The sequence below is a fragment of the Trematomus bernacchii genome, unplaced genomic scaffold (genome assembly GCF_902827165.1).
Source record: "Trematomus bernacchii unplaced genomic scaffold, fTreBer1.1, whole genome shotgun sequence".
Taxonomy (NCBI): domain Eukaryota; kingdom Metazoa; phylum Chordata; class Actinopteri; order Perciformes; family Nototheniidae; genus Trematomus; species Trematomus bernacchii.
In genome coordinates this window covers 1,881,643-1,908,703 of record NW_022988082.1, presented here as the reverse complement: position 1 = coordinate 1,908,703, position 27,061 = coordinate 1,881,643, and the positions used below count along the sequence as shown (strand labels likewise).

The 27,061-nt window shown below is 43.8% G+C and overlaps 1 protein-coding gene across 4 annotated transcripts; it reads left to right on the top strand.

The window, feature by feature from the left end:
• Positions 1-358: 358 nt before the first annotated feature.
• kdm2aa (lysine (K)-specific demethylase 2Aa) lies at positions 359-25,819 on the top strand. Of its 4 annotated transcripts, none has more exons than XM_034120907.1 (25): positions 359-490; positions 11,107-11,245; positions 11,716-11,794; positions 11,904-11,950; positions 13,159-13,337; positions 13,869-13,975; positions 14,095-14,188; positions 14,427-14,580; positions 15,319-15,434; positions 15,519-15,645; positions 15,736-15,965; positions 16,078-16,155; positions 16,493-16,620; positions 16,881-17,004; positions 17,091-17,219; positions 17,702-17,785; positions 19,691-19,726; positions 19,832-19,943; positions 20,035-20,607; positions 22,140-22,305; positions 22,801-23,052; positions 23,141-23,304; positions 23,384-23,530; positions 23,941-24,159; positions 24,503-25,819. In XM_034120907.1, exons 1-25 carry the CDS (start codon positions 485-487, stop codon positions 24,682-24,684), a joined length of 3,672 nt encoding a protein of 1,223 aa, XP_033976798.1. In that variant the 5' UTR covers positions 359-484; the 3' UTR covers positions 24,685-25,819. The 4 variants fall into 4 exon arrangements, with proteins under 4 accessions (XP_033976798.1, XP_033976797.1, XP_033976796.1 ...); XM_034120906.1 differs by lacking the exon at positions 359-490 and adding an exon at positions 5,593-5,647; XM_034120905.1 differs by lacking the exon at positions 359-490 and adding an exon at positions 7,924-8,856 and having other exon boundaries at positions 19,694-19,726.
• The last annotated feature ends 1,242 nt before the right edge of the window (positions 25,820-27,061 follow it).

The following is a 27,061-nucleotide window of genomic DNA, read 5'->3' as shown; positions in this document are numbered from 1 at the left end:
GTGACATGGATTATTGTGTGCTTTTGTGTGTCCTCCCTTTCCTGCGTAAATTATTACACTCTGTAGACATTTATTATGGAAATGTGTCTTTTATTTGATTTTGTAGTTTTCATCCACTGTTGACAAAAATAAATGGACCTCTTATTTAATTTGTTTATGTGATTATTTACATTTTGTTTCATTTGTACTGCGCATCACAGTTGGGAATGTTCCTCTCGCTCGCCGTATTCAAGCTCGATGTGTTTGAAAGACAAGTCACTTCCACCAATCACGAGAGCTTTGCAACATTTTTCAGCCAATTGCCAACACGTTGTGTGACGTACACTTCCATTTATGGACCTGCAAGCACTTCCTTGTTGATGTGAATGCTACAAAACGTGTCCCCCTCCGATGTGAGTCTTTGGGAGTTAAAACAGCAGCCACAGAAGACGTCACACATCTCGGATTAACAGAGGCGTTTATAGGTGGACGGACCTGAAAGAATATGGGGGTAAGCATTGTAAAGCGCATTATTTTTTAGCTAATTTTGATTATTTGGCGATGACTCGTTATATTGGGTAATGGGGCGGTGGCCTGGCGTTATATCATAGCTTGATTGGTTCTTCTCTTGACTGATTGCGCATTTGTCCAGTTATTAGGCTTGTTTGAGATGAGCGAGACCGACGCAGACCTGCGCAATTGAGACCGCCGTCTTGCTAGTGCGTTGCATGATGGTTAGTCATTTTGTCCGACTTGCTCTGGAGGCTCGACTACATGAGACGTTGAAATCTCGCGGGACAAAGACGCCGGCAGCCTCAATATGGTCTAGCTGCGGCCACGGACAGTACACGACACTACACGACACGCCCACTACACGACACGCCCACCTGACACGACACTACGGTGGCTGAGAGACATTACCGTACATGGCAGATTAAAAGCGAATTGACGACACTTATTATTATTGAGATCGTACATGGCAGATTAAAAACGAATTGCAAATGTTATTGTAGCATTTTAAGCAACTATTAGGCAAATAAATTAATAACCTAGTCTATCCGTTTGAGACACAACAGTATAACTTTCAACCCAAATCATTTTGTCAACAAACGGTGGTTTAGTCAACTTTTTTTTAATATATAAAATAGGTATTAATGAGATGATCTATTGATTATGTTTGTCTAACTGCTACACATGTATTTTATACATAAATGTAGATATTTGTGAACATCTAAATATAGTTGTTAAAGGTTTTAAGATATACATTATCACATCATGGGGTCATTAAGGAACAAATTAGGAGGGCCAGTCAGGCCACTAATGAGCTCAATCATTCACATGTATTATTATTACTTTATAAATTAAAAGTACTAGGGGTCTATTACAAAACCTTTGAAGGAATCGCATAAATTAAAATAAATGTATGGCAAGTATGATCAAATTAACATAATGTCAAGATATAGCCAATAGACAATCAACATGCTTTGAATATAAAGGAAGAAGAACAATAAACAGATGAACATTTAGGTTTTATGTGTAAATTGTGAACAAACCATCTTAATACAACTGGCAGTCTAAGACAGCAAACTAAGCTTCTTTAACTGCTGCTAGAACACTGTTTTACCATGGGGTATTTCTAACAAGACCAAAAAGATATACAAGGCTTCCAAAACAGAAGAAACCAACTCAATACAGTATTTTAATTTCCTTCAAAACGACAAAAGCACTAATAAAAACCAAATAACAATAACATAAAGGAAAAGTAATTGAAGTGGTTGCCTGTTGTAAATACCTTGGTATCTGGCTTGATGATTGTCTCTTCTCTAATAAGTCAAAGATATGTTTACTGTATATTATAAAAATGCTTGTCATGTAGGCATACTGGAGATGGGAAGGCTTTAGTCAGTGTTGTAGCTGAGATTCTTACCGTTCCAATGATGTATTAATAATAACTTGGATTTATATAGCGCCTTTCATGAGACCCAAGGTCGCTTTAAAAAGAACAGGAGTAGAAACAAACATAACAAAAGGCAGTTAGACGAACAGTTAGACAGACAACACAAATAGATTTGGGGCCAAAGACCTTGGCAGACTTGAGGGCCCTTTTGAAGGCGTCAAGCGTGGGGATGTTGCAGATCTCCGCACGGAGAGCGTTCCAGAGAGTGGGGGCTGCCATACTGAAGGCTCTGTCCCCGAAGGATCGCAGGTTGGTGCGGGGGGCCAGAGTCTGAAGACCGCAGGTTCCGGGGTAGGGCATGTGGGAATTGTATTGATTTGATACAAGCAAGCCAGTGTTTCATTGTGTCCGAGTCCAATTTGTTGAGCTCTGGGCGTGCTCCATCACGGAGTGTTGTGTTGTTTGTCTATAGGTGAATAAAATAGAATACAATTTCAGTGACTTTAATATTGGAAATAGTTAACTCCTTAAACAAGCAGCAATGGACTGGCCTGTATAATCCTATGGGACAAAGCTGGTCATACTTCCTCACTTTCAGAAGGTAACCCTTTAACTGCCAGCGCCACCATTTGGTAGAGCACATTTTGTGTCTTGATATCTTGTTGAAAAAAAAAAAAGTTTAACTCCATCTGATTCAGCCAGCTCTACCTTTTTGGTTGACATGTTATGCACAAAACAACCTCTAGATGTCACTGTGGTTCGAACAGAAAGCCCTTCAGCTAGTTTAAATCTTTATATATACGGTCTATGGTTTAAATGTCAGGCCTACAGCATGGCCACAAACCCCATCTAAAAACAGAGGCCTGATTGCATCCACCTGGGTTACTTGGCTCTACCCAATAACTATATATCATTTAACTTTAAACCACACTTAAAATAATAATATAATTATACATATGTGCATGTCAGTATAGCAGCTAATACATGTTTTTTTTAAAACATTCAAATGTGAAAGACACCTTCAATGAATATTTAAAATCAGATTCTTGTAAAAATGCGAGTACATGCATTGTTCCATCTGTCAAGCTAAAATATATACATATATCTTAGCTCTTAGCTTGACATGCTAACTGAACGAGCATGTTCAGTTAGCATATATGCTAACTGAACGTCGAGCATGTCAAGCTAAGAGCTAAGATATATATATATATATATATATATATATATATATTTATATGTATTCCATTCCTTTACATTTAATATTTAAAATACAAATTAGCTAAATAAACACAATTACACTGCGCTAAACAGCCACATCGACAAACAAACGAGAACCTAAATAGTATGTAATTATATCTAAAACCACAATACGTTAATTACCTGTACTCGGTGCGCCATATTGTTTGTCTGTTCTCTGAACCTCATGTCTCTTTAAATATCCTTGCATCAGCGTCAGTGTCGTCAATTCGCTTTTAATCTGCCATGTATGGTAATGTCTCTCAGCCACCGTAGTGTCGTGTCAGGTGGGCGTGTCGTGTAGTGGGCGTGTCGTGTAGTGTCGTGTACTGGCCGCGGCCGCAGCTAGACCCTTCTCGGCAGCCTTGAGAGCGAGGCGGAGCAGTTTCTCTCCACGAGCTGCAGAAGCGAAATGCTTGATGGGAAACGACCAAGCCCCCAGGAAGTGCGCCGGACTCTGTGGCCGTTTCTCAATGTCGAGTAAACCTGCTGCAGAGCCACTATTTCAAGTATACTACGTCATCGAGTGACACCGAAGGACTGTTTAAATGCATGTTAAATGCCTAGCATTCGGCGCCACTCGATGACGTAGTAGGCTTCTCAATTCTCTAATTTCCCCTCCTCGACTCCTATCCTCGTGACTTAGTCCCGCCCACAGGAGATGCGAGCGGAGGAGTCGAGGAGGGGAACCGAGGAGAGAGGAGTGGAAGCAGCAGGCGGTTAGAGAAGTGAGAACTCCTCTCCTCTGAGCGGTCATTTCAAAGAGACGTCCATTAATGATGACAGGAGGCACAGCAGCACACTGGGTGTTTCTCAATCGCGAGTAAAGCTGCTTCAGAGCCACTATTTCAAGCATACTACGTCATTGAGTGCCGCCGAAGTACTGTTCCAATCTCCAGCATACTTGGAAATCTACCGAGCCCGGCGTACTCCGTTCGGAGAAATATCGAGGCTGCACATGAGTAGACTCCGCGGTCTTAAAATCCCCACAATGCTTTGCGCACGGACCAATTTCCCCAAATCTGTGGCGGAAGATGTAAGGTGGGGCCTCTCATATGACGCACACCTGCACACTTGCTAGCGTGTTCCACACTTTGTTTTCCGAATGCCAGGAAGTATTCTTGACTCGCTTCTGAAGCAAGATGCTCGGCAGACATGTGCTACCAAGCAAGTGTACTCGCGATTGAGAAACACCCTCTGTCTGATGGACAGATGTGTTCATGACGACTTGTATATTTACTTTTAATTAATTCACAGTGCGGTATAATGAGACAATAACAGGCTACAGATGCGGACATATACACAAACACATATTTATATAAATATACATTTTCAGAATCAAACAAGTATGAGAGCACTCTCATAATAACGTAACACAATCAGAGACTGGATATATCCCCCCCCCCTCTCTCTGGTCGCTGAAATGGGGAATTGAAATGACGGACTAAAAGTTGTATTTACAAGTATTAAAAGTAAGCATAGGACACCAAACCAACTGAGACCCGTCTGTCCGTCGCATCTACGCACTGTACCACACATGCACCTACACACTGTACCACACACGCACCTACACACTGTACAACACGCACCTACAGCTCCTAAAGCATATAATATAATCAGGCTACAGCCGTTGTGTATTTTATTATGTGAAGCACTAAATGGTCTTAGAAAAATATGGACTCTTTGTTTGTAGATATCTACTAAACTACAGCAAACAAATACAGAGAGTAATGTAGGCCTGTTATACTGAGTGATATATATTATACACACTGCTCTGCTTTCTGCACGGACCTCACAGCTGTTCTCACTGTAAACATTGCGTCACGATGAAAGCAGTTACTAAAATAATATCCAGGGGATGCATGCAGAGCTGTCATTGGCTGAGATAAGTCCGGCCGTGCGTCACGCCTCCACCGTTCCCGGAAATGCATCCGCGGAGAAGCCGTGGAGGAACCATCAGTGTCTCCTCGGTTATAGCTCCTCCAGAGAGCCTCCTCGATGCTCGATGCTCAGTCCTCGATGTGCATTTAGAGAAATTAGATGTCCTTCAACATGGCACGCTGAAATCCATTTCCGGGTCACTACCGGAGGACTGAGGAGTCGAGGAGGGGAAATTAGAGAATTGAGAAGCCTTTATTGAGAAACGGCCTCTGCCAATATTTGTTGTGTCCAAACGGCGGTACTGCAATTTCCGTATCAGTCAGTGACGTCACCCGGCCCAAAACAACTTCTTCCCATTGACTAACATGGGGAAAGAGACGTCTGTAAATCGGTGGAATTTTTTTTTTTAACTAAATAAACTACCCAGTATGAACTATATTATAGCCCTTATTAGAATCATTCGGTCCTTAAAGTTGTAAAATGCACTAAAAGCCGAATCTAGATTTATTTTCTCTCTCCATTCATTCTAGTGAGCCGAGAGTGGGAGATCGGGGGGCGGGGCTTAACCTGTTAAGCCCCAAGCCTGTTTTCCAGGTCTCAGGCTCGAAAATGACATTCCCAGAACAAATGACCATAACTTCACTTCTAAAAGGGGTAAATTACTCTGTACCTGTAATCTGTGCAATAACAATAAAGTTGAATCTAATCTAGAGCAGGAACAAATGTATTTACTTGGTACATATCTGACATTAACGATTAAACACATTTGTGCATTCTTTATGAATGCAAACCGAGTCAAGCCGACTCTGGAGACACCTCTGGAGATCAGAAGAGAGAAACTTGCTCTGTCATACTGGGTCAGACTACAAGGAAGTGGAGAGGAAAATATCACAAACAGAATACTACAGGATTGCTGGGAATATGCAAAGTTCCAGGGGCGTGGGTTTGGCTGGACAAGTAAGGAGAGAATGAGGGCATATGGAGTGGAGACCATCACGTTTGCCAAAGCAACCCCATTTAGCTGTGTTCCCCCATGGCTTTCCCCAGAAGCTAACATAGATGTGAGTATCATATAAAGGAAAAAAGAGTGGCAAATAAATGAAGTGGGAATTAAAACGAGTATGTACCTGAACGAAAAGTATTACAATTGCCTCAAAACGTATACAGATGGATCTAAGAAGCAAGAATGCGTGGGGATAGGCGTGTATATACCAGAATTCAAAATATCAATCTCAAAACGAGTGTCACATAACTTATCAGTTTATACAGCATAAATACTAGCAGCAATTATTGGGCTACAATGGGTTGAAGAGGTCAGACCTGATAGGGTGGTGATATGCACAGACTCACTATCTGCTTTGAAAAGCATACAGTCGACAATAACTATTAGAGAAGATTTAATCATTGAACTTAACCATTGCTTATTGAGACTTCAGAGAAGGGGAATAGATGTGCAGTTATGCTGGGTGCCTGCACATGAGGGGGTTCAAGGGAATGAGCATGCTGATAAGTTAGCAAAAGATGCATTACAGAAGGAAATAGCAATACCAGTTTCACTTGGAAAAGGAGAAGGAAAAGCAATAATTAAGAAGAAGGGTATGGAAATATGGCAGAAAAGGTGGGAGGAAGATCAGAAAGGGAGGAGATACCACAAGTTACAGAAATCAGTCATAACAAAGATCTATACAGAAAGGAACAGACGGGAGGAGATCATCATCACTAGACTCAGACTGGATCATACAGGATTAAACGGCACGATGTTTATAATGGTAAAAAGCGAAGTTGAAGAATGCAGGGGGTGTGGAGTGAAAGAAAATGTGGAACACATCATGTGACACTGCAACATGTACAAAACAGAGAGGGAAAACTAAGAGACATGGTCAGAGAGGCAGGAAGGGAGTGGAGCCTGATGGGGATACTGGGAACAGAAGGTGAGGGGGTAAGAGCTACCAGAAAGGCCATTCTTAAAGGGGACCTATCATGCAAAATGCACTTTGTGATGTCTTTTTATACATAAATATGTGTCCCCGGTGCGTCGGGGAACTCACGCAGCGTCAGAAAATAAAACCCTCTCTCTTTTCCTCCGTACCCAAATCTTTTTAAAACGGGTGTACAACGAGCGGATACAGATTCCATCCGATCTGACGTCAAATCGGCGGCGGACCCACAGAAATTTGCTATCAGAAACAATGCCTGACGTGTTTTGGACGTCTTTGTTTACATTAGCAAGCCTCGCTAACACTCAGAGCTAACCTGTATTGAAGAGCACATGAGTTTAAAAAGCAGGAAATAAAAAAAGGAACTCACCTTGTGATAAACCTACAAGAGAAAAAGCATTTGAGCTCCATACTATTTCAGAAATAATCCTTGACGTGGTTTAAACAGGATGGCGAAATATCACAACTGAATTTAACTTTATCTCCAGTAGAATTCTGATCAGGCATTAGCTCCGCCTTCTCTTATTTATTTATTTCAAGCTAAGGACCCAAAATCTGCGTTTCTCTAACAGGGCTTCAAAAGAGGGGTTTGAGCAATATGAGGCATGGCTACAATGGGTGATCTGTTTTGTATTTTGAAAAAAAAACTTCACAGACATGTTTTATATAGGTATGGCCCTACAATATATTTTTCCAATATAGCATGATAGGTCCACTTTAAGTATTTGAGTGAAACAGGATTGATTGGAAGAATTTAAAACAAAGTACGTGGTATAATTCCACAAGTGGTGATAGGATGATGTGGTGATACACACTCTTGTACAGTAGGTGGCGGTATGCACCTTAAAGTTGTTTGCAATCCGCCAAAAACCGAGAGAAGAAGAAGAAGCTGTCCGACTTCAGGCGAGCTTTTTGAGACCTCCCCCGGCTGCAATCGGCTATTCTAGTCTACTTTCAGGGCGAGCCGCAGCTCATCTCAAACAAGCCTATTGACTTTATTGGGATATATAAAGCCAATGAAGTATGTGGTCGTTTAAGAGTTGCACTGTTATTGGTGGCTTCCCAGCCCCTTCACACGTCTATTGGTTATATTTGGCCAATCACCGTTTACAACTATTTCATGTTGATGGAACTGCTGTGGTCCAATGAATGCGTCGGCGGAATATCTGTGATTGGTCCAATGTACGGTTGTGGGCGGGATGTGTTGATGTTTTGTGATGGGAGAGAAAATGGCGCCGGTTCGGAAACCGTATTAACTTTATAACATACTAGTAATAACAGCTGCAATCACGTATGCCCCTTTTTGTCTCAATGCATTAGAACGATGTATATGTTACTATTTTAATACGACTTCAGGCCATGTTGAATTTGCTGTCGACATCAGCAGGACTTACATTAGCTGGACACGACTTGGAATTGTGAAGGCAAGGAACAAAGCTCGAGTATTCAGACTAACTTGATTTTATGATAAAGAACATTTTATGTCAATGATCCTTTCCATTCAGTGCTGGGACGCTACTGAAATGTGCCTCTTTAAATTAGCCGGGCTGCGTAATGCTTCCCATATCCAGCCGGAATTGTTTTAGTGTGGGGAAACGTAAACGTTAGACAAGCTGCGATTAACGTCACCGTTAGAGGAATTTGAAGGCTCTTCTAAGACAACTAAATAGCTTATTATCATCTCAACAAGTAGAATAATCACAAGTTATTCACTTTGTTTGTTACTTAAGCTAAGTTGGCTGACCATTGTTGTGAACACATGCTGTCCAGCTGCTTGCTTTCTCTCCCATGGAGCCGCGCGGCACGGCGGGAAGCTTGAGTCCGCTCGGCTCCTCCGATGGCTCTGCCTTAGCTTCGCGTTTGTTAGGACAGAGCAGCTATCCACTGATAATGGATGAATCCAAGCCAAGGTGCAGCAAAAGGCTGGTAAGTTCAATTGGATATGGCCACGTTGGATTTATAAATGAATGTTCAGTATGGGGGATGTGTGCTTTTGTTTACACTTTTTATTTACTGTATAGTATTACTACTCAGATACTCTACGTAAAAGTACTAATACCACATTTGAAACATACTCCTGTAGAAGTCCTGAGCTCAAAATGTGACTTAAGTTAAAGTACAGAAGTATTATCAGCTATGTACTCAAGTATCAAAATAATATTCATTTTGCAGAATGGCTGTTTTTAAAGTCTTGTATTATTATTAAAAAGAAGTCATTTCTAATGTTTTTATTATTATAAAATACATATACATGTAATAACATTTTCAATTTTGTAATTCGTCACTATGGAGCACATTTTAGATAGTACTGAGAACATAAGTTGTAGGCTACATGTATATCATATACATGTACTACTAGAGTAGAAGTAACAGGACAAAGGAAATATTGAAGTAAAGTACAAGTACCCAAATGTTATACTTAAGTAGCCTACAGTACTTGAGTAAATGTAATAACATGCCACCACTTTTGGCTGCTTAAAAAAAGTTCCTTCCAGAGTGTTTGGTGTTTTAAACCCCACAATGCCACTTAGTTTGTGTGGCTACACAGATGGACATAAACAAACTTTACAAATGGCTCCCATTGGGTGTGTGTATAGGTCTATCATGTTTTTAAGAATTGATTCAGAAAAAAACTCAGAGGATATGCATAGATGTGTCCAGGTGGAGTAAGAATGTGAAAGTGAAATATCTTTTGATTAATTATTAGATGAATAACGTATCAAAGATGGGGAGGAATTGTAACGTGTAAATAATCTTTTCAGAGCCCTACTGAAAAAATAGAACATTTGCTCATTGCAGATGTGTGTATTTTTTGGCCCATCAAAAGACAAGAAATGTGAAAATGATATTAACTTTAAAGGCGTGTTTTGATGGTGTCACCATTCTTTATGGTGTCCACCAGAGATTACAAGGACATGTTTTTTTTTAAATGTCAAATCTACTCCTATATTATTTCCCTGGAGGAAATTATATTAAGAAAACAAATACTTATTTAATCGAACCTCATAAATTGTTTGTTGTCGTGTGAAAAAAACGATGTGTGTGATGTTTCTATGTAAATAAACATCCGTTACATTCCAGTCCTTCTCAGACAAGTTCACACTATGCTGATAAAGCAAGTGTAGGAAGAGTTGAAAAGACAGAGGATGGTAGGGAGAGCCCGATCTGATCTGAGAGAAACATGTTCTCTGAGTAGGTCAGACCAGCCAACGTCCACAAACACACAGAGACTGGGTTGTGTCTCTTGTGAAGAAGTTGTGAGCTGATTAAAAAAAATTATAATAATTAAATATATAATTATTTTGTCAACTGAGTTAAAATAACTACGGCGTGCATGTATCATAATCATAATTCCTTTAAGTCCTGCGGTGGGAACATTTACCGCTTTACAGCAAAAGTGACATAGCAGTTAAAAAAGGCAATAAATAATAAAGGGTAACCTAACATGTTAAATATTTTGTATTGTTGACCTGATATCTGATTGCATGGTGGTAATTGAAAGTACTTGGTATGAAAGCGGCTCTTAGGACACATACAGATGTGTACTAAGAGAACACTGCAAACCTCAGATTATTGTGTTGTTGAATCCAGAAGCAAGTCAAGAGGTGGGGGCGATTGTATAATCCAGGGGGGAATTATCCCTGTATAATTGCCCCCCCTCAAAGAGAGCATGTGTTTGAATATATGAGGGTATACAGGTATTGCAGGATACCTTTTGTAGGAAAGTTGACAGTTATCCTACTGTATAAATGTGCTTATCTACGTTATTGGAAAACAGTATGACTGTGCCTTTGACCTCCTACATTAAGGGTTAATAATCATAGAACATCATTTAAAAGCTCACTGCTTAATATATAATAAGCAATGTTATTTTTCAATTTGTGGTTCATTTAACATGCTGATTACATGTTCTTACATGTTTTAGTTCCATAAAACATGGTTTATATGGGGCTTATAAACCTGTTTTTTAAATTTAAACTGTGGTCATGGTAACAGATTTATTTCTATTAAGAGTGTAATACTGTGATATTATTTTACCGACTAAACATAGACAAATGTGTTGTTATAGGTTTAATCTGATCCCGTTCAGGCCCGTGTTAAAGACAACCCAAAAAAAAGTCTGCTCTGTCAGCAATGCCGATTATTATATTTTCACCCTTCCCTCCATCTCCCTAGCGGGCCGGCACCCGGCGACGTTACCATGACGATGGCATCTCAGATGAGGAGATTGATGGAAGAAGGATGTTTGACCTGGAGGACAAGGTTCACAGTGAGAGGTTCGGCTCCGACCGGGTTCTGCGCATGGAGGGAAAAGGTACGACGACACAAGAAGCCACACAGATCTTTGAAGTGTACCAAAAACACTTTACTTTTCCTGCAGTACTTATTCATCTTTATTCCAAAAGGCAAAACAGTGACATAATAGACTATATTTAGCAAATGTCGGTAATGTGACTAGAGTTATTCCTCCTATTTGGTTAGTTGGGGTTTGTCCTTCTTCAGAACAGCTACCCAGGTGCAAAAGCAATTGCTAAATCTTTTCCAGCGAAAGTATTTGAACTGTCTCATGTAATATCTGGCCTAACCGAACAGATACAAACAGTTACGTGACGACACCAGTAGCAGTGTTAACTACATGTTTCCTTGTGATACAATATTATATACAATCTTTGGACAATGCTACAATAATTCGGCCTCCATGAACAAAAAACAGCCCAAAATTAATAATAGAGAGCAAACATTGGAACATTTCTCAGTCACACTTTGTTTTTTTGTATTCCTTAGACTTGACATACGAGTTCGTCCAGAGAGAGGGCCTGAGGGACCCAATCCTCTTTGAGAAGCCTGATGGACTGGGAATCAAGTAGGTCTTCCTCTTTACTTTACTTCATCTTTTTTATAACTTGCTTGTTTGTTCTTGTCTATTGAGGAGAGACATGAGACCTGTTGAGTAAACTCTTTTTGTTCTGTAGGATGCCTGATCCGGACTTCAGTGTCAATGATGTCAAGATGTTTGTTGGTAAGACTTCATTAATACCCTTTTCTTACTTTACAAGATACTACTACATGTATTGAGTTTAGTCATTGAATAATAACTTCCATGTGAGTGTTAGATTGTAATTTCAGTAATGCACTGACTGAATGATGAGAATTATTCTATTAATGTAATGAATCTAATGAATCTATGAGAGATTTCAAATGATTCAAATGACTATGATTTATTTTCTCTGACTAACCTTGAATATATCCCAAACTATGAAGTGTTACATTTACATTGACACGGAAATAAGTGGATCATCACATTCGAGAACCTGGATATATTTTTTTAGGGTTGAACTAAACACCTGTTCATCAGTCAGTCACAAAATGAACAATTCACTTAGTTCACTTGCCTGTGAGGCTAGATAAATGGCACACAATAGGCGCGTTCACACCGCAGTACTTTTCCCACTTTAGTTCCGATATAGTTCCGAAATGTCGCGTTCACACCAAAAAGAGCCGGAACTAAAATGAGTTCATGAGAACCTTTTTGCCCCCTTTTCCGTCAGTTTTCCGTCCCTGCTAGAGAGCAGGGACTTTCGTGGGAGAAAAAGGTTCCTATGTCTGATTGGCTGGGGGGATTGCAAACCAAAAAGCTCCCAAAAAGTTTTGTGAAGCCGCCATTTTATTATCCTCTTATTAGCATTAGCATTAGCCCAGCGCAGAAATGCAGAGAGACTAACTTATGGCAACACAAAAGAAAACATGTGAGCGGTGGAGATGAGGAGGTGTCGGCGTTCTGGCGATTTACTCGGAAGGCTTCAGTAGAAGCTGCTGGGAGTCCCAGCAGCTTCTACTGAAGCCAGTCCCCAACTCCGGGGACTTCCGGCCGGGGACTCCGGGTGGCCGTATACGCCGTGAACTAAGTTCTGATGAACCTTTGTGGGGAAAGTACTGCGGTGTGAAAGCGCCTATTAGTTTTTTAAATAAGGTACTAACTTTGCTAAACTGCCTGTAATTCCAGTGGAAACAAACCAGTGGCCACCTCTTGATGTACAAAAGGTTTCAAACAAGGTTTTGGATATAATGCCCTCTGCTTTTTACAAAATACAAATACAATATTTTTTACATCGTTCTTGCATCAAAGTATTTATTAAAAACCATGACTTCAAATGTGTTCCATCAGTTGCTGTTTGACATGATTTATTTGGCATGCTGGGAATAACCATTGCCCTAAATCCCTCTCAGGGAGCAGACGTATGATTGATGTGATGGACGTGAGCACTCAGAAAGGGACGGAGATGTCGATGGCCCAGTGGACACGCTACTACGAGACCCCCCCGTCTCAGAGAGAGAAGCTCTATAATGTCATCAGCCTGGAGTTCAGCCACACAAAGCTGGAGAACCTGGTCAGGAGACCCACCACGGTATGTTCATACACTTACCATATGTGTGTATTCTGCACACCTTTGTACTGATCAAATATGGATAAAGAATCAAACATTCAGCTGTCTTTGAACTTTCTTGCAAGAAAGGAAATATGACAGTCAGTCATACAGAGAGCAAACTGTCTGCAGAGTGAAAGACGCTGCGTTGTATATTTATTCAGAGAGAGGAGAAAGGGGGGGCTCAAGCTTGGCGATAATGAAAGGAGCATTCTGGCAGTAAGAGAGGCAGTATCAGGAAGCTCTCAGTTTAACAGGAGTTGAAGGTCGTACTGTTAGTGCACATAGAGTGTAACTAACAACATTGTAACACATATTCTTAATAAGGGCATTTCCAAAGCTAGGCAAAGATGTGAAAGCCAGTAAATAGAGATAAACATTAAAAATCACTAAGTGATATTGAAAGTGAGTGAGTGAGTAAAATACTTGTAATTTGTAAATATTAGTAAGTTTGATTTGTCTGTTATGTCAGAGAAATGTTACCATCTGTCTGTCCTGTGTTTGTGTGTGCAGGTAGATTTGATAGACTGGGTGGACAACATGTGGCCCCGTCACCTGAAGGAGAGACAGAGAGACTCAACCAACTCTATCACTGACATGCAGTACCCCAAGGTCCAGAAGTAAGCCTACCAGGTCCACTTTGCACAGAGCATCATAAACTACACAGGACAAATGACTACAAAATCAAACCAGTTATGTATCATATTTCTTTATTGCTGATGTGTGTGTGTCTCTGCAGATACTGTCTCATGAGTGTGGAGGGCTGCTACACTGACTTTCACATTGACTTTGGAGGGACCTCAGTGTGGTACCACATCCTCCGAGGAAGCAAGGTGGGGCCAGAGGGGGGTCAGCCACTGTCTTACAGCCTCAAATGTTCTAAATCAAGATTATCAAAGTGAGGATTTTAAACTAAAAACATGAAGGCTGTTCTTGTTTTTAGAAACGAGGCGTTAGATAAATAGTTTGAAATGTTCAGAAAGAACGCCTAGAATGGGGGGTCTCGTCTGAAATGACTTCTGCTTCCTCAGTAAGTGGCCTCGTGGTTAGAACTGCGGCTGTGTGTTTCAGGTGTTCTGGCTGATCCCTCCCACCCCTCAGAACCTGGAGCTCTATGAGAACTGGGTGCTGTCCGGGAAGCAGGGAGACATTTTCCTGGGAGACCGAGCATCTGACTGCCAGAGGGTTGAACTGAAGCAGGGCTGCACCTTCATCATCCCCTCAGGTAAACTGTCCCAGATAGCTTTTACCCCGTTGAGCTTCTATTTTGATATTCAAAGCTCTTTCGGAGGTGGAGGTCACTTCTGTTTCTCACACAACAGATACACATCCTTTGTATTCTCCATCACACATTTATTGAGCCTTATGTGCATTTCTGTTGCGTTTAGTGACACAGAATCAGCTAACAAAGCTGTTTTTAATCACACGTATCGAGTTTTCTACTTAGTAACAATTGCTGTATTGATAGTGCGAGGTGGTCTGTGAGCAGCTCTGTTTCAGTACAGCCAGATTCTACTCGCGCAGGACATAAAATCTGTAAATCATACAAAGTGTGCATCTCTTTCCGTGGGGCCGACATAAAGCTGTTTGGTTCAGTGAATGTCTGCTGCCAAACACAGGCATACTAACTGCTGTTTAACAGTTAGTGTGGATTGGTCCACAGGATGCTAACCCACAGCTATGACCCCATAACAAGAGTTAAAAAGAGATACAAAACACACATATTTCTGTTATAACAATAATACTTTTAGTAAGATGGAGAAGAAGAAAAAAAACACACAATCACAAATGTCTGGGTCCCAACATTTAAATGTATAAAAAATATACCCAATGAAGAAAAAACGAAGTTATCGGGTCCAGCCCGACTTTGACTCTCCTAACACACACACACACACACACACACACACACTCTGAATGATTTCAGTTCTGAGTGTAAAATAAAATATGTGTGTGTTATACTCAGGTTGGATTCATGCTGTGTACACCCCTGTGGACACCATGGTGTTTGGAGGAAACTTCCTGCACAGCTTTAACATCCCCTCGCAGCTCAACATCTGTAACATAGAGGACAGAACGCGGGTAGGTGAAAACCCTCTCCAGAAAGTGTAAAGACAGAAAGTGAATGCTTGTTTAAGCCTGTTGCCTCTTTCACCTCCACCTCAGGTTCCATTGAAGTTCCGCTACCCCTTCTTCTATGAGATGTGCTGGTACGTGTTGGAGCGCTACGTCTTCAGCCTGACCAAAACCTCCTACCTCACACCAGAGTTCCAGAAGCACACGCTGGGCATTGGTATGCACACATGCAAACAGATGGGGGAGATGTGTGGAGACACCTGTTTGTGTGAATTGGTTGTAAATAGTGTGTAACTCCTTCTGTCAGGTCTGAAGAAGCCGGCCAGCTCGGATCCAGCCATCGAGCAGCTGAAGGAGGAGGGGGAAGAGAGGGATGAGGGAAGCAGTGATGAAGAGTTTGACGTTAAACTTCATCTGACTCCCCTTGAGCTGGAAGGGATGTGGAACCTGCTGGGTAAACTGGAGGCTCTGCCCTCCAACAAGAAGTGTCTCCCCGCAGGCATACACAACGCCCCGGCACTCATCACACACATCAAGGTATGACTGCTGTGTTTGAGTTACTCTGCTGTGGGGGTCTTGCTGATATTTAATGGTGTCCTTTGGATGGCTTTCCTCTAATGTGCCCCCCACCCCCCCTGCTGTGCTGCAGGCTCTGCTGAAGGAACACGCCAGTGACAACCCCAAACTATCCTACTCCGGGAAGCCCATCGTCAAGTGGCCAAAGAGAGTAAGCGGCCTTCAGTTTTTAGACACAGCACATCAGCAATGATGCTTTTAGTGTATCCTAAAGCTCTAAGATGAATGGTTATAAATATGTCTGTAAATAATGTATCTGTGTTTTAAATGAAACAACACCTGGATGAGGTGTTTGTCTGTGTTTAGTCCAATATTTACAGTTGTATCAGAAAAAAAACCATTTATGAATATTTGATGTTCTGTATTTATGAAGAACAGACGTATTGATTGTCCAACAGAAAAGTGCCTGGCTGTTATCGTTGGTTTTTTTGTTGTTTTTTGTTGTTCTTTACCTCTGCCATTAACTTTGTTCTGCTCCTCTCCACCAGCCCTCCTGGTACCAGCCTCCTCCTCCTCCTCCACCTCCTCCTCGCCCTAAACTGGCCTCTACTCCCATCACCCCCCGACCACAGAAGCCAGCCTCCTCCATGTCTGTGCTGAGGCGCCGCAGAGTCAGGTGTGTGTTCCGTCACATCAAATGAATATGTGCTTGGATGTTGTTGTTTTTACGCCAAATGAGTTCAGTGACTGAGGCAAATAAAGCCTTGCAAGTTGATTGCAGTTTAGTTTGTGGCATACCAGTCACAATTAAGTGATCCTATTCCAGTAGTTTGAAGCCAACACCATTTTGATAGCCTTTTAAGCCTTTTAGTTAATATACTTGTGAAAGTATGGAATTAAGCGATGGTCATTGCTGTTCTGTTTTCCTCCTCTCAGGTGTAAGCGCTGTGAGGCCTGTATGAGACCCGAGTGTGGAGACTGTAACTTCTGCAGAGACATGAAGAAGTTTGGAGGACCAGGGAAACTCAAGCAGACCTGTGTGCTTCGGCAGTGTCTCTCTGTAAATCACTCCTATATATTTATTCATTATTTTTTTTAATATAGGTTGGATATATCTGTTTTTTGAACTTTCCCTCGCCCCTCCAGCCGGGCCTTCCTCTGTCTGCAGTGTGTGAGATCTGCAAAGAGCCCAATCAGGAGGAGACTGGAGACCCCTCCCTCACTCTGATGGAATGTTCCAACTGTGCACAGATAGTCCACCCTGCCTGCCTCACGGTATAATGCACACACACACAACAGTTTTTTGGACATGCCATTTTTTGACTGTCCTGCACACACACAAAATACAAATGTTTATTTTTATAATTGTTTTTTAAAGATATTTTCCTGTATAGGTAGAATCATATTTAAAAAAAGTATTGTTTCATTTTGGTATTACCGTAATATAACACCATCAACACGTACAGTCAAATAAATAATGCATTATGTATTTTGGCTCACAACACATGTCTTTAGCACTACCAAAGGCCAAAGCTGCACAGGAAGCTTTCATCTATCAGTTGTGAGACCCACAACTTTATGAAAGTACTTGCCTGCTGCAGCAGTGTTTAATAGAAAGGAATACATACGGCTAGTATAGGTCCTATTACAGTAATAACAGTCATCATCTAGATATCAGTATGGTTTTAGTCGTGCTTATTAATACCTATTTGATTTATTTTCATCCATCCATTTACTTCTAATATGTGCATCTGCAGGTTCAAGGTGAGGGGGTGGTGAACAAAGACCTGCCCAGCTGCTGGGAGTGTCCAAAGTGTGTCCAAGGAATCACTGACCCAGAGGTACACAATGTCTTATCCACACACACACACACACACACACACACACACATCTGCACAGACTTCGTGGTCTCTGCAAACTCCTGCGCTCTCTCCTGCACTCAGTCTCTGACCCCTTGGTTCACAGTCTCACACACTTGGTTGCAGTGTGTCAAAGCTAACGGGTATTGTGTGTCTCCTTTCTTTTTGTTTTTCATTGTGTTTTTTTTTTTCGGTTGCATTATTTTCTGTTTTCTTTTTATTTAATTAAACACCGTCAGTCATCAGGCAGCGATGAACCGTTGGCTGCAGGCCACCAGCAGCACATCCGGCCCCACGGCCCCCTGGTCCTCAGACTGGGCCCCGGGCCCTCTGCTACCATAGGGGGTCCTGTGGGCACCCAGCAGGATGGGGAGGTGATTCGCTGTGGGTTCTTCCCTCCTCCTCTTCCTTCCTGCTCTTCCTCCTCCTCACTTCTATTGGTGGCGGCCCCTCTGCCTTCTCAGCCAATCAGCTCGAGACTGGTGAGAGGTGCCGCCTACTCTGAGTTCATCCACCCCTCTGTCCAGTGCACCCTCACACATCTGTCATCCCACCTTTTCAGGAGAAAAGACACAACTTTTGATGTACATTTTCCTATAAATGATCCTCTCACGGAGAATGATTTCATATGAAATACTACTGTTCCACGGTTTATATAAGAGTAGTGCCTCTTCTCTCTGACTTTTAGCTGTTTTCATTTTGGAGCGGTCTCCAGCTCAGATTTTCTTTTGTGCTGTTTTCCCTTCTCAACACTTTCTAAATGATTTATCTCATGGTCAGCCGGTTTGTTTGTTTGTTAAGACAATCAATGTTTGACTAAACCACCATTTTCTTTAGGTTGGACACACAGACACCAGACTAGCCCTACATTGCTCTGGTGCTCCAAACGTTCTTCTGCCACACACTACTTTTGTACATGTTGATGATCCAGTTGTGTTAAGGTTGTAATGTTCATTTGGGGGTAGAGCAGGGCATGGTTTTCTCACACATGCATGCACACACACACACACACACACACACACACACACACACACACACCGTGCCTTAGTTTTTTTCCCATCTGCATTCACCAGAGAAGAATATAAAGACAGAGCCCGGGGGTCTTTGTAGCCTTTATTTAACCAGGTGAAAGCCCCTTGAGATCAAAATATCTCTTTTTCAAGGGTGACCTGCAGAAATGTTGGTGGGAAAAAGCCCAGTGAAACTCAGAGCTGCAGATGTGAGGCTGCCGGTGCCAGCACAGAACACTGTTGGTCCCCTGCCTGACTCACTCACTCAGTGTGAAGCACCGGAGGACCTGAAGCTGTGACTGCTCACTTCTCTGTCCATCACTGCAGTCACCCACTGAATGACATTCTGACAGTTCTAGTAGTGGCTTCTCTGACTACGGTCATGTTCCTAAGCAAACAATTCCTAAACATTCCTGACTGACCACAATGCTGTTTTAAGGAGTCAAAGCGATGTGGAGTTGGTGTGACGGAGGAAGATGCAGAGGAAAGGAAGAGATGGAAATAAATGATTAAAACAAAGTATTCTGCCATAGATAGAATTGAAGGCTTGTTCTGTGTTTTAATGAACCACTTTCAGAAGCTTTTCCACTCTGACAGAAATTAAAATGTGATGATGGAAATGATCAAAATGAGTTATTGAACATCAGAAGGTAATGGCCGCTTCTGCAACAAACGAATGATCAGCCTTTTACTTTCAGCTAAAACAGACAAAAGACTTATAGAGACAAAATATCATTTACAAAGTAAAAATTAAACAAAAAAGCATAACCTTGTTTTTAAGACAAAGGAGATTTGACGCTTTCTGTCACCTCTGTTATTGTTTTTCTGTCAGCTCTGAAGAAACTTCTGATATTGACATGTTTTCCTTTTCCTCCAGCAGTCTAAAGGAGACACAGGGGAAGGCCTTCCAGCGGTGAGTGTTTATTGTGGGGTCTCCACTTCAACATGTAACCATTTCCCTTCTATGCCATTCTGACTGTTCTTCGTCCCCCCTTTTTTTTTTTGCCTGCGTCTCCAGAAGCGGAAATCTTCCTCGCTGCTGGACGCCCGTATGGCTAAGATTTACCGCCGACAGAGACACAGCCATGATGGAGACGACTCTGCCAGTGATGATGATGATGATGATGAAGGTTTGTCTGTTAATCCCACAAAACGGCAAAGAACCTGAGTCCTCCACATGTCTGTTGTTCTGACCCGATCAACTTTGTCCTCTTTACGCAGCCTCTCGGAGAAGAAAGGCACTCCATGCCCGAGGAGGGGGGCACTCTGCCAGGAGGGGCTTTGGGGCCAGCAGGAGAGGGCTGCTGAGGGGGGGCTCGGCCCGCAGGGGGCACCTGGCTGCTGGCTCCTCCTCAGCACTCAAGCTGAAACGAGGGATGGGCGTGAGGGAAGCAGGGAGGAGGGGGCGAGGGGTGAGGCTGAGGGGAGGCTCCAGGATGCAGCGAAGAGGAGAAGAGTCCGAAGAGTCAGATGATGACGACGACGATGATGATGAAGAGGAGGAGGACGAAGAGGACAGTGAAGATGCAGACAAAGAACAACTGCCCCGTCGACGGAGGAGGAGGCGGCAGACTGATGATGAAGACGAGGACAGTGAGGGGCAGGACTTTGACCCTGAAGACGAGGACATGGACACACTGGAAGATGAAGAGGAGGAGGAGGATGAGGAAGGGCACTGGGATTCCGACCCAGAACCCCCAGTGCTTCTGGTGTCAGATCTGAACGATGACCTGCTGAGCGGCTCCTACCTGACGGTCACCTTGCAGCGGCCACACAGGGCCAAGAGACATGCAGGTGAGCCCCCCCCCCAGCTGCAGGGTGACTGAATACACACTGCACACACTACACTACACTACAGTGCAGCACTACACTGCGCACACTGCACGGCGCACACTACACTACAGTGCACCACTACACTGCGCACACTACACTACAGTGCACCACTACACTGCGCACACTGCACGGCGCACACTACACTACAGTGCACCACTACACTGCGCACACTACACTACAGTGCACCACTACACTGCGCACACTACACTACAGTGCACCACTACACTGCGCACACTACACTACAGTGCACCACTACACTGCGCACACTGCACGGCGCACACTACACTACAGTGCACCACTACACTGCGCACACTACACTACAGTGCACCACTACACTGCGCACACTACAGTGCACCACTACACTGCGCACACTACACGGCACACACTACACTGCGCACACTACACGGCGCACACTACACGGCGCACACTACACTGCGCACACTACACTGCGCACACTACACGGCACACACTACACTACAGTGCACCACTACACTGCGCACACTACACTACAGTGCACCACTACACTGCGCACACTACACTACAGTGCACCACTACACTGCGCACACTACACTACAGTGCACCACTACACTGCGCACACTGCACGGCGCACACTACACTACAGTGCACCACTACACTGCGCACACTACACTACAGTGCACCACTACACTGCGCACACTACAGTGCACCACTACACTGCGCACACTACACGGCACACACTACACTGCGCACACTACACGGCGCACACTACACGGCGCACACTACACTGCGCACACTACACTGCGCACACTACACGGCACACACTACACTACAGTGCACCACTACACTGCGCACACTGCACTGCATACACTACACTACAGTGCACCACTACACTGCGCACACTGCACGGCGCACACTACACTGCGCACACTACACGGCACACACTACACTACAGTGCACCACTACACTGCGCACACTGCACTGCACACACTACACTACAGTGCACCACTACACTGCGCACACTGCACTGCACACACTACACTACAGTGCACCACTACACTGCGCACACTACACGGCGCACACTACACTGCACACATTGCGCACACTACACTGCACACACTACACTGCACACACTGCACACACTACACGGCACACACTACACTGCGCACACTACACTGCACACACTGCGCACACTACACTGCACACACTGCGCACACTACACTGCACACACTACACTGCACACACTGCACACACTACACGGCACACACTACACTGCACACACTGCGCACACTACACGGCACACACTACACTGCACACACCACACTGCGCACACTACACTGCACACACTACACCGCACACACTGCGCACACTACACGGCACACACTACACTGCACACACTGCGCACACTACACTGCACACACTACACTGCACACACTGTGCACACTACACTGCACACACTACACTGCACACACTACACTGTAAACAGTACACAGTACTGACTTGTTGTTTGTGCTCAGGCTCTATAGTTCCAAAGCTAGAAGCAGCCATGGGTGTGAGGACAGCTGCGGGGGGGGCTGCAGGTCAGCAGGGCTTCATCCAGAGGAAGACGGCTCTGTCCAAACCCTCCCGACTGAAGAGTGCTGACTCAGCAGCTGACAGTGGCACCCCGAGAGGACCAGGAAGGTAGGACTCAGCACACGACTCGATAAAAATGTTATTTTGAAAATGACCCACTGATAGGTGAGACAAACAGGACTGCACTCAGTGAAACCAGCAAACCCACACAGACCTCCTTTGAGACACAGCACAGTAATCACAGCTCTGTTTGTAGAGTGCTGTGTTCACTGATCCCAGCTCAGTATGTTTTCAGTACACGGGAAAAGCTTAAGGGAATATGCCCCCTCCAGCTCTGGCCCTCTTCTGGCTTGACTGCTCTGCAATGAGTTATTTAGCCAAACGAATAGATGCTGACAAACTACACTGAAGGACTAAAGGAGGTCCTTATGTTGTGGCCGTCCTCTCAGGGGCCGTCCTCTCGGGGGCCTTATCTACACTTGCACTCTGGCAGGCTGTTATTTATGTAACTCCCATAATGCTCTGTAATCTCTCTGACAACTTACTACTTTCTTATGCATGTCATTATTAACACAAATGCCATTTTATATTTGGATCATGTAGGCCACGTATGCGAGGTAACCATGGCGACAGAGGCACTCGAGATCACTCTGTGACTTCCTCAGAGGAAGAGGAAGCTGCTGCGTCTTCTGTGCCCTCCTCCCTGTCTCCCCCCTCCCTGCTGTCTCTGCCCTCCTTTAAGGACGTGGGCAACGAGAGTGGGGGGGAGAAGGAGGTGTGGGTGTCAGTGTTCCAGTACCTGGACCGAGCCCAGCTGTTAGCCTGCATGACCGTCTGCAAGGCCTGGTACAAGTGGTATGTCCCCCCCCCCCGATCCACTACCACATCAACATGTCTGAGTGTCACTACAGCAGAGCTCTGATGTACATGTCCCATCATGCAGGAGCTGTGACAAGCGTCTGTGGAGCCACGTGGATGTGAGCCGCTGCAGCCCGCTCAGCAACCAGGTGCTGGCCGGCATCATCAAACGCCAGCCCGCCTCTCTGGATCTGTCCTGGACCCCCCTGGCCAAGAGACAGCTCAACTGTCTGCTCACCAGGCTCCCAGGTACACACACACGCACACACTTTCACACACGGATCCCCTTGGTCCTACATTTCTCATACCACCCCCCCTCTGTGTTCAGGTCTGAGGGAGCTGAGGGTGACGGGGCTGTCCTGGTCCTGCCTGTCGGCACTGGTCTCCCCCACGCTGCCCTGCCTGCGGCTGCTGGACCTGCGCTGGTGTGAAGGCCTCAAAGACGCCCAGATTAAAGAGATCCTCACCCCTCCAGGTCAGTGCCGCCTCCAAGCATCTACACTCAGGGCTTTTGGTGGTTTTGATGTCTTCCTGAAGTGCCCTGATGTCATTTCCTGTTCGTCGTCAGTGAACTGAGTCAGGAAGCTTTCTGTGTCCCCTCTGTAGATGTTAATGAATTAAATAACTTGGCTAGGGGAATTTTTCTTCCTAAATTTCATATAAATGCACAATAGGTCATTTTCTGCCAGTAGGGGTCTGAATCAAAGCAAAAGACAGATTTTGGTGAAGTAGCGTTGAGTCATGGGAGTTTTTGTCTTCTTTCTGACCTCGCCACCGATTGAACACAGCCATGTGATTCCCACAGGGAGCTGCCCCTCCCTGATGTGGTCAGCACAGCGCTGTGCAGCATGTGATCTCCATATGAGCGTTTCCTCCTTCCCTCAGGCTTGGAGTCGTCCCGCAGCAGATTGAGGAACATGGTGACGCTGCGTCTGTCGGGGCTGGATGTCAGTGAGTCCACTCTGCGGCTGCTGCAGCGCCACATGCCCCAGCTGCAGAGGCTGGACCTGGCTCACTGTAAGGACATCACAGACTCCTCCATCAGCCTGCTGGCAGCCGCCGGCTCACACAGCCGCAACAACCTCACTGAGCTCACTCTGGCAGGTTAGAGCTAAACATCTCATCATTCTGCTTTTATGATGCACAGCTCACCATTATGTAGGTTAGGGTCATTACAAAGGGCTGTGCATAGGGTCATTACAAAGGGCTGTGCATAGGGTCATTACAAAGGGCTGTGCATAGGGTCATTACAAAGGGCTGCGCATAGGGTCATTACAAAGGGCTGTGCATAGTGTCAGAGTCAATTATAAATAAAGATGAACCGGGAGTACAACTCTAACGAAACTGACCTGAAGCCAGAAAGATCTCTCTGTTGCAGTGGTGCTTATTTTCCCTCAACAGTCTGTGTTTTGGGTGTGTGTGTGTGTGTGTGTGTGTGTGTGTCCAGGTTGTAGCGAGCTGACGGATGGCTGTCTGTCCTACCTGAAGCGTCTGTCCTCTCTGACTCTGCTGGACCTCCGAGGCTGTAAGAGCATCAGCCGACGGGCCTGCGACGCCTTCATCTCTGACCTGTCCCACGTGGCCCTCTTCTGTATGATGGAGGAGAATCTCATCCAGCGCCTGGATTAACACACACCTGTTTACACTGTTTCATGGTCAACTGTAAGAGAGAAGAAGAAAGCTCAAGCTTCTGCGTTTTTGTTTTTTTTAAAACATGAAGAGCATCAAACCTGGAGTTGTCTGTCAGAAACATTAAACTTTTTTTCAAAAATGTCAATGTATCTTTGAAAAAGTCTTCAGTTGACTGAATTGAATAAAGGAATTGCCTTGCTCAAGGGCACCTCGGCAGTGCCCAGGAGGTGAACTGGCACCTCTCCAGTTAGTCGTTCACACTCCATTTCTTTCATGTGATGTGAACCAGCGACCTTTGGGTCCCTACAGACCTCTGGCTTTTTGAAGGGTCACTTTTTCTCATATCAATGCTAGAATGTACCCACCTTGTTGATTCATTCAGAAGCTACACATGAGAGCAGCTTTCCTGAGGACAGACTGACCTGTCACACTCCTCTTTATTACTTTAGGATTAAAAGTCTGGTAAATGAGGGATAAGAGTAAGCTTTGTCCTTGAACAGATCAAACGTGTGTCTGTGTGTACAGTAAATGTCATGTGTATATATGTGTTCATTTGTTCATGTTTCAGCCATGTTATAATTCACTCAGACAATTGTCATTGTACATTTATTTTCTTACTTTGGAAACATAATCAAATGTAAATGTCTCAACCTTGTATTTGCAGCATTTGTTTACAAGCATTACATTAACCACTCACGGACTTAAGTATGAAGTATTTTATACATATAGATCATATTTGATCTATATGGGCTGTCAAAGACTTCACCTTCTCACCGGCTGCATTCTTTGCTCTGTACTCTGTGGACAGCAGGGGGCGCTGCTGAGGCTGACTGCATCAACATATTCTGAGCTCAATGTCTCAATGAGACGGACACTTTAATTTCTATGGGATGGAAAGGACATAATTCTAAATAAATACAAAATAAAAACAAACGCAAAGATTATGAATGCTAAAACTAAAATACACTTTTTTTTTATAACTTTCTTGTGGAAACAAGTGGTACAGGAGGAAGTGGCGTGAGCACGTCACACTTTCTGGAAAGTCTTTATTATTTTGTCCATGTCCCCTTGTTCTGCAGGAGATAAATCCCTGCATGCTAAAAAGTTTCTAATTAAACAAAATACAATTGTATGTATTCCTACATTATTCTTCACATGTTTATGTGTATGCTAATCTGCTAGGAGGTCGTAACATCTTTATTCCTGTATATATTTATTTTTACATTTACATATTTATTTAGTTAATTCACTGTACTGGTGTGCAGAACAGCAGACCCTGCACTAACTGGAGGACTAAAGTCAAAACTCAACACCACCTGATGTTCACCTGTCAATCAAACACCAGGAGCGCCCATCTACTTCCGACCCATATGGGACCTTATTTCGGAAAAATTATGCATGGAAGTCAATGGGGAGAGAAAGATTATCTTTCGATCCCGTTTGAATTGTGCCACGAATTACACGTATGATGTTTGTCAATCTTAAATAATAATTTCCATGTCAAAAAAGTCACAGTTTGTCGTAAAACTGTTTAAATATAAGACTGAAAATACGCAACTAGAAAGACTACAAATCCCAGAATCCCGGTCCCGCATGCTGGCTCTTACGAACCGACTAACTCCCCTTTTGTGTATGTACAGCGCTCAACATGCCCAGACTTGTAGTGATTTTCACCTCTTTTAATACTTTTTGCCTCATTCGGAAAGAAAGAAGTGAAATGTGCCAACGTGACGGCCGTCTTGGTGTGTGGTGCGAGACGGGAGATGTAGGTCATTGAGCGGTTCACACCAAAAAAAGTGTTACTTCACAGTTTTACGACACATTTTTATTTTTTTGACTTGTAAAATTATCTTTTAAATTGACAAACATCATATGTGTAATTCGTGGCACAATTCAAACGGGATCGAAAGATAATCTTTCTCTCTCCATTGACTTCAATGATAACTTTTCCGAAATAAGGTCCCATGGAGGTCCACCGGAAGGGGAGGGACTTCGCCTCTCACTGAGGTGTCTGACAGCTGTGCGTTGTTGGGACTGAGGGCCTTTCTCATTTCACTAATTTCCCCTCGACTCCTATCCTCGTGTCTAAGTCCCGCCCACAGGAGATGCGAGCAGAGGAGCCGAGGAGGGGAAGTGAGAAATCCTCTCCTCTGAGCGGTCATTTTAAAGGGACGTCCATTAATGATGACAGGAGGCACAGCTGCCCTCTGTCTGATGGACAGGACTGTGTTCATGATGACTTCTATATTTACTTTTAATTCATTCACAGTGCGGTATAATGAGACAATAACAGGCTACAGAGGCGGACATATACACACGTATATATAGGTATATATATATATATATATATTTATATAAATACAATTTCAGATTC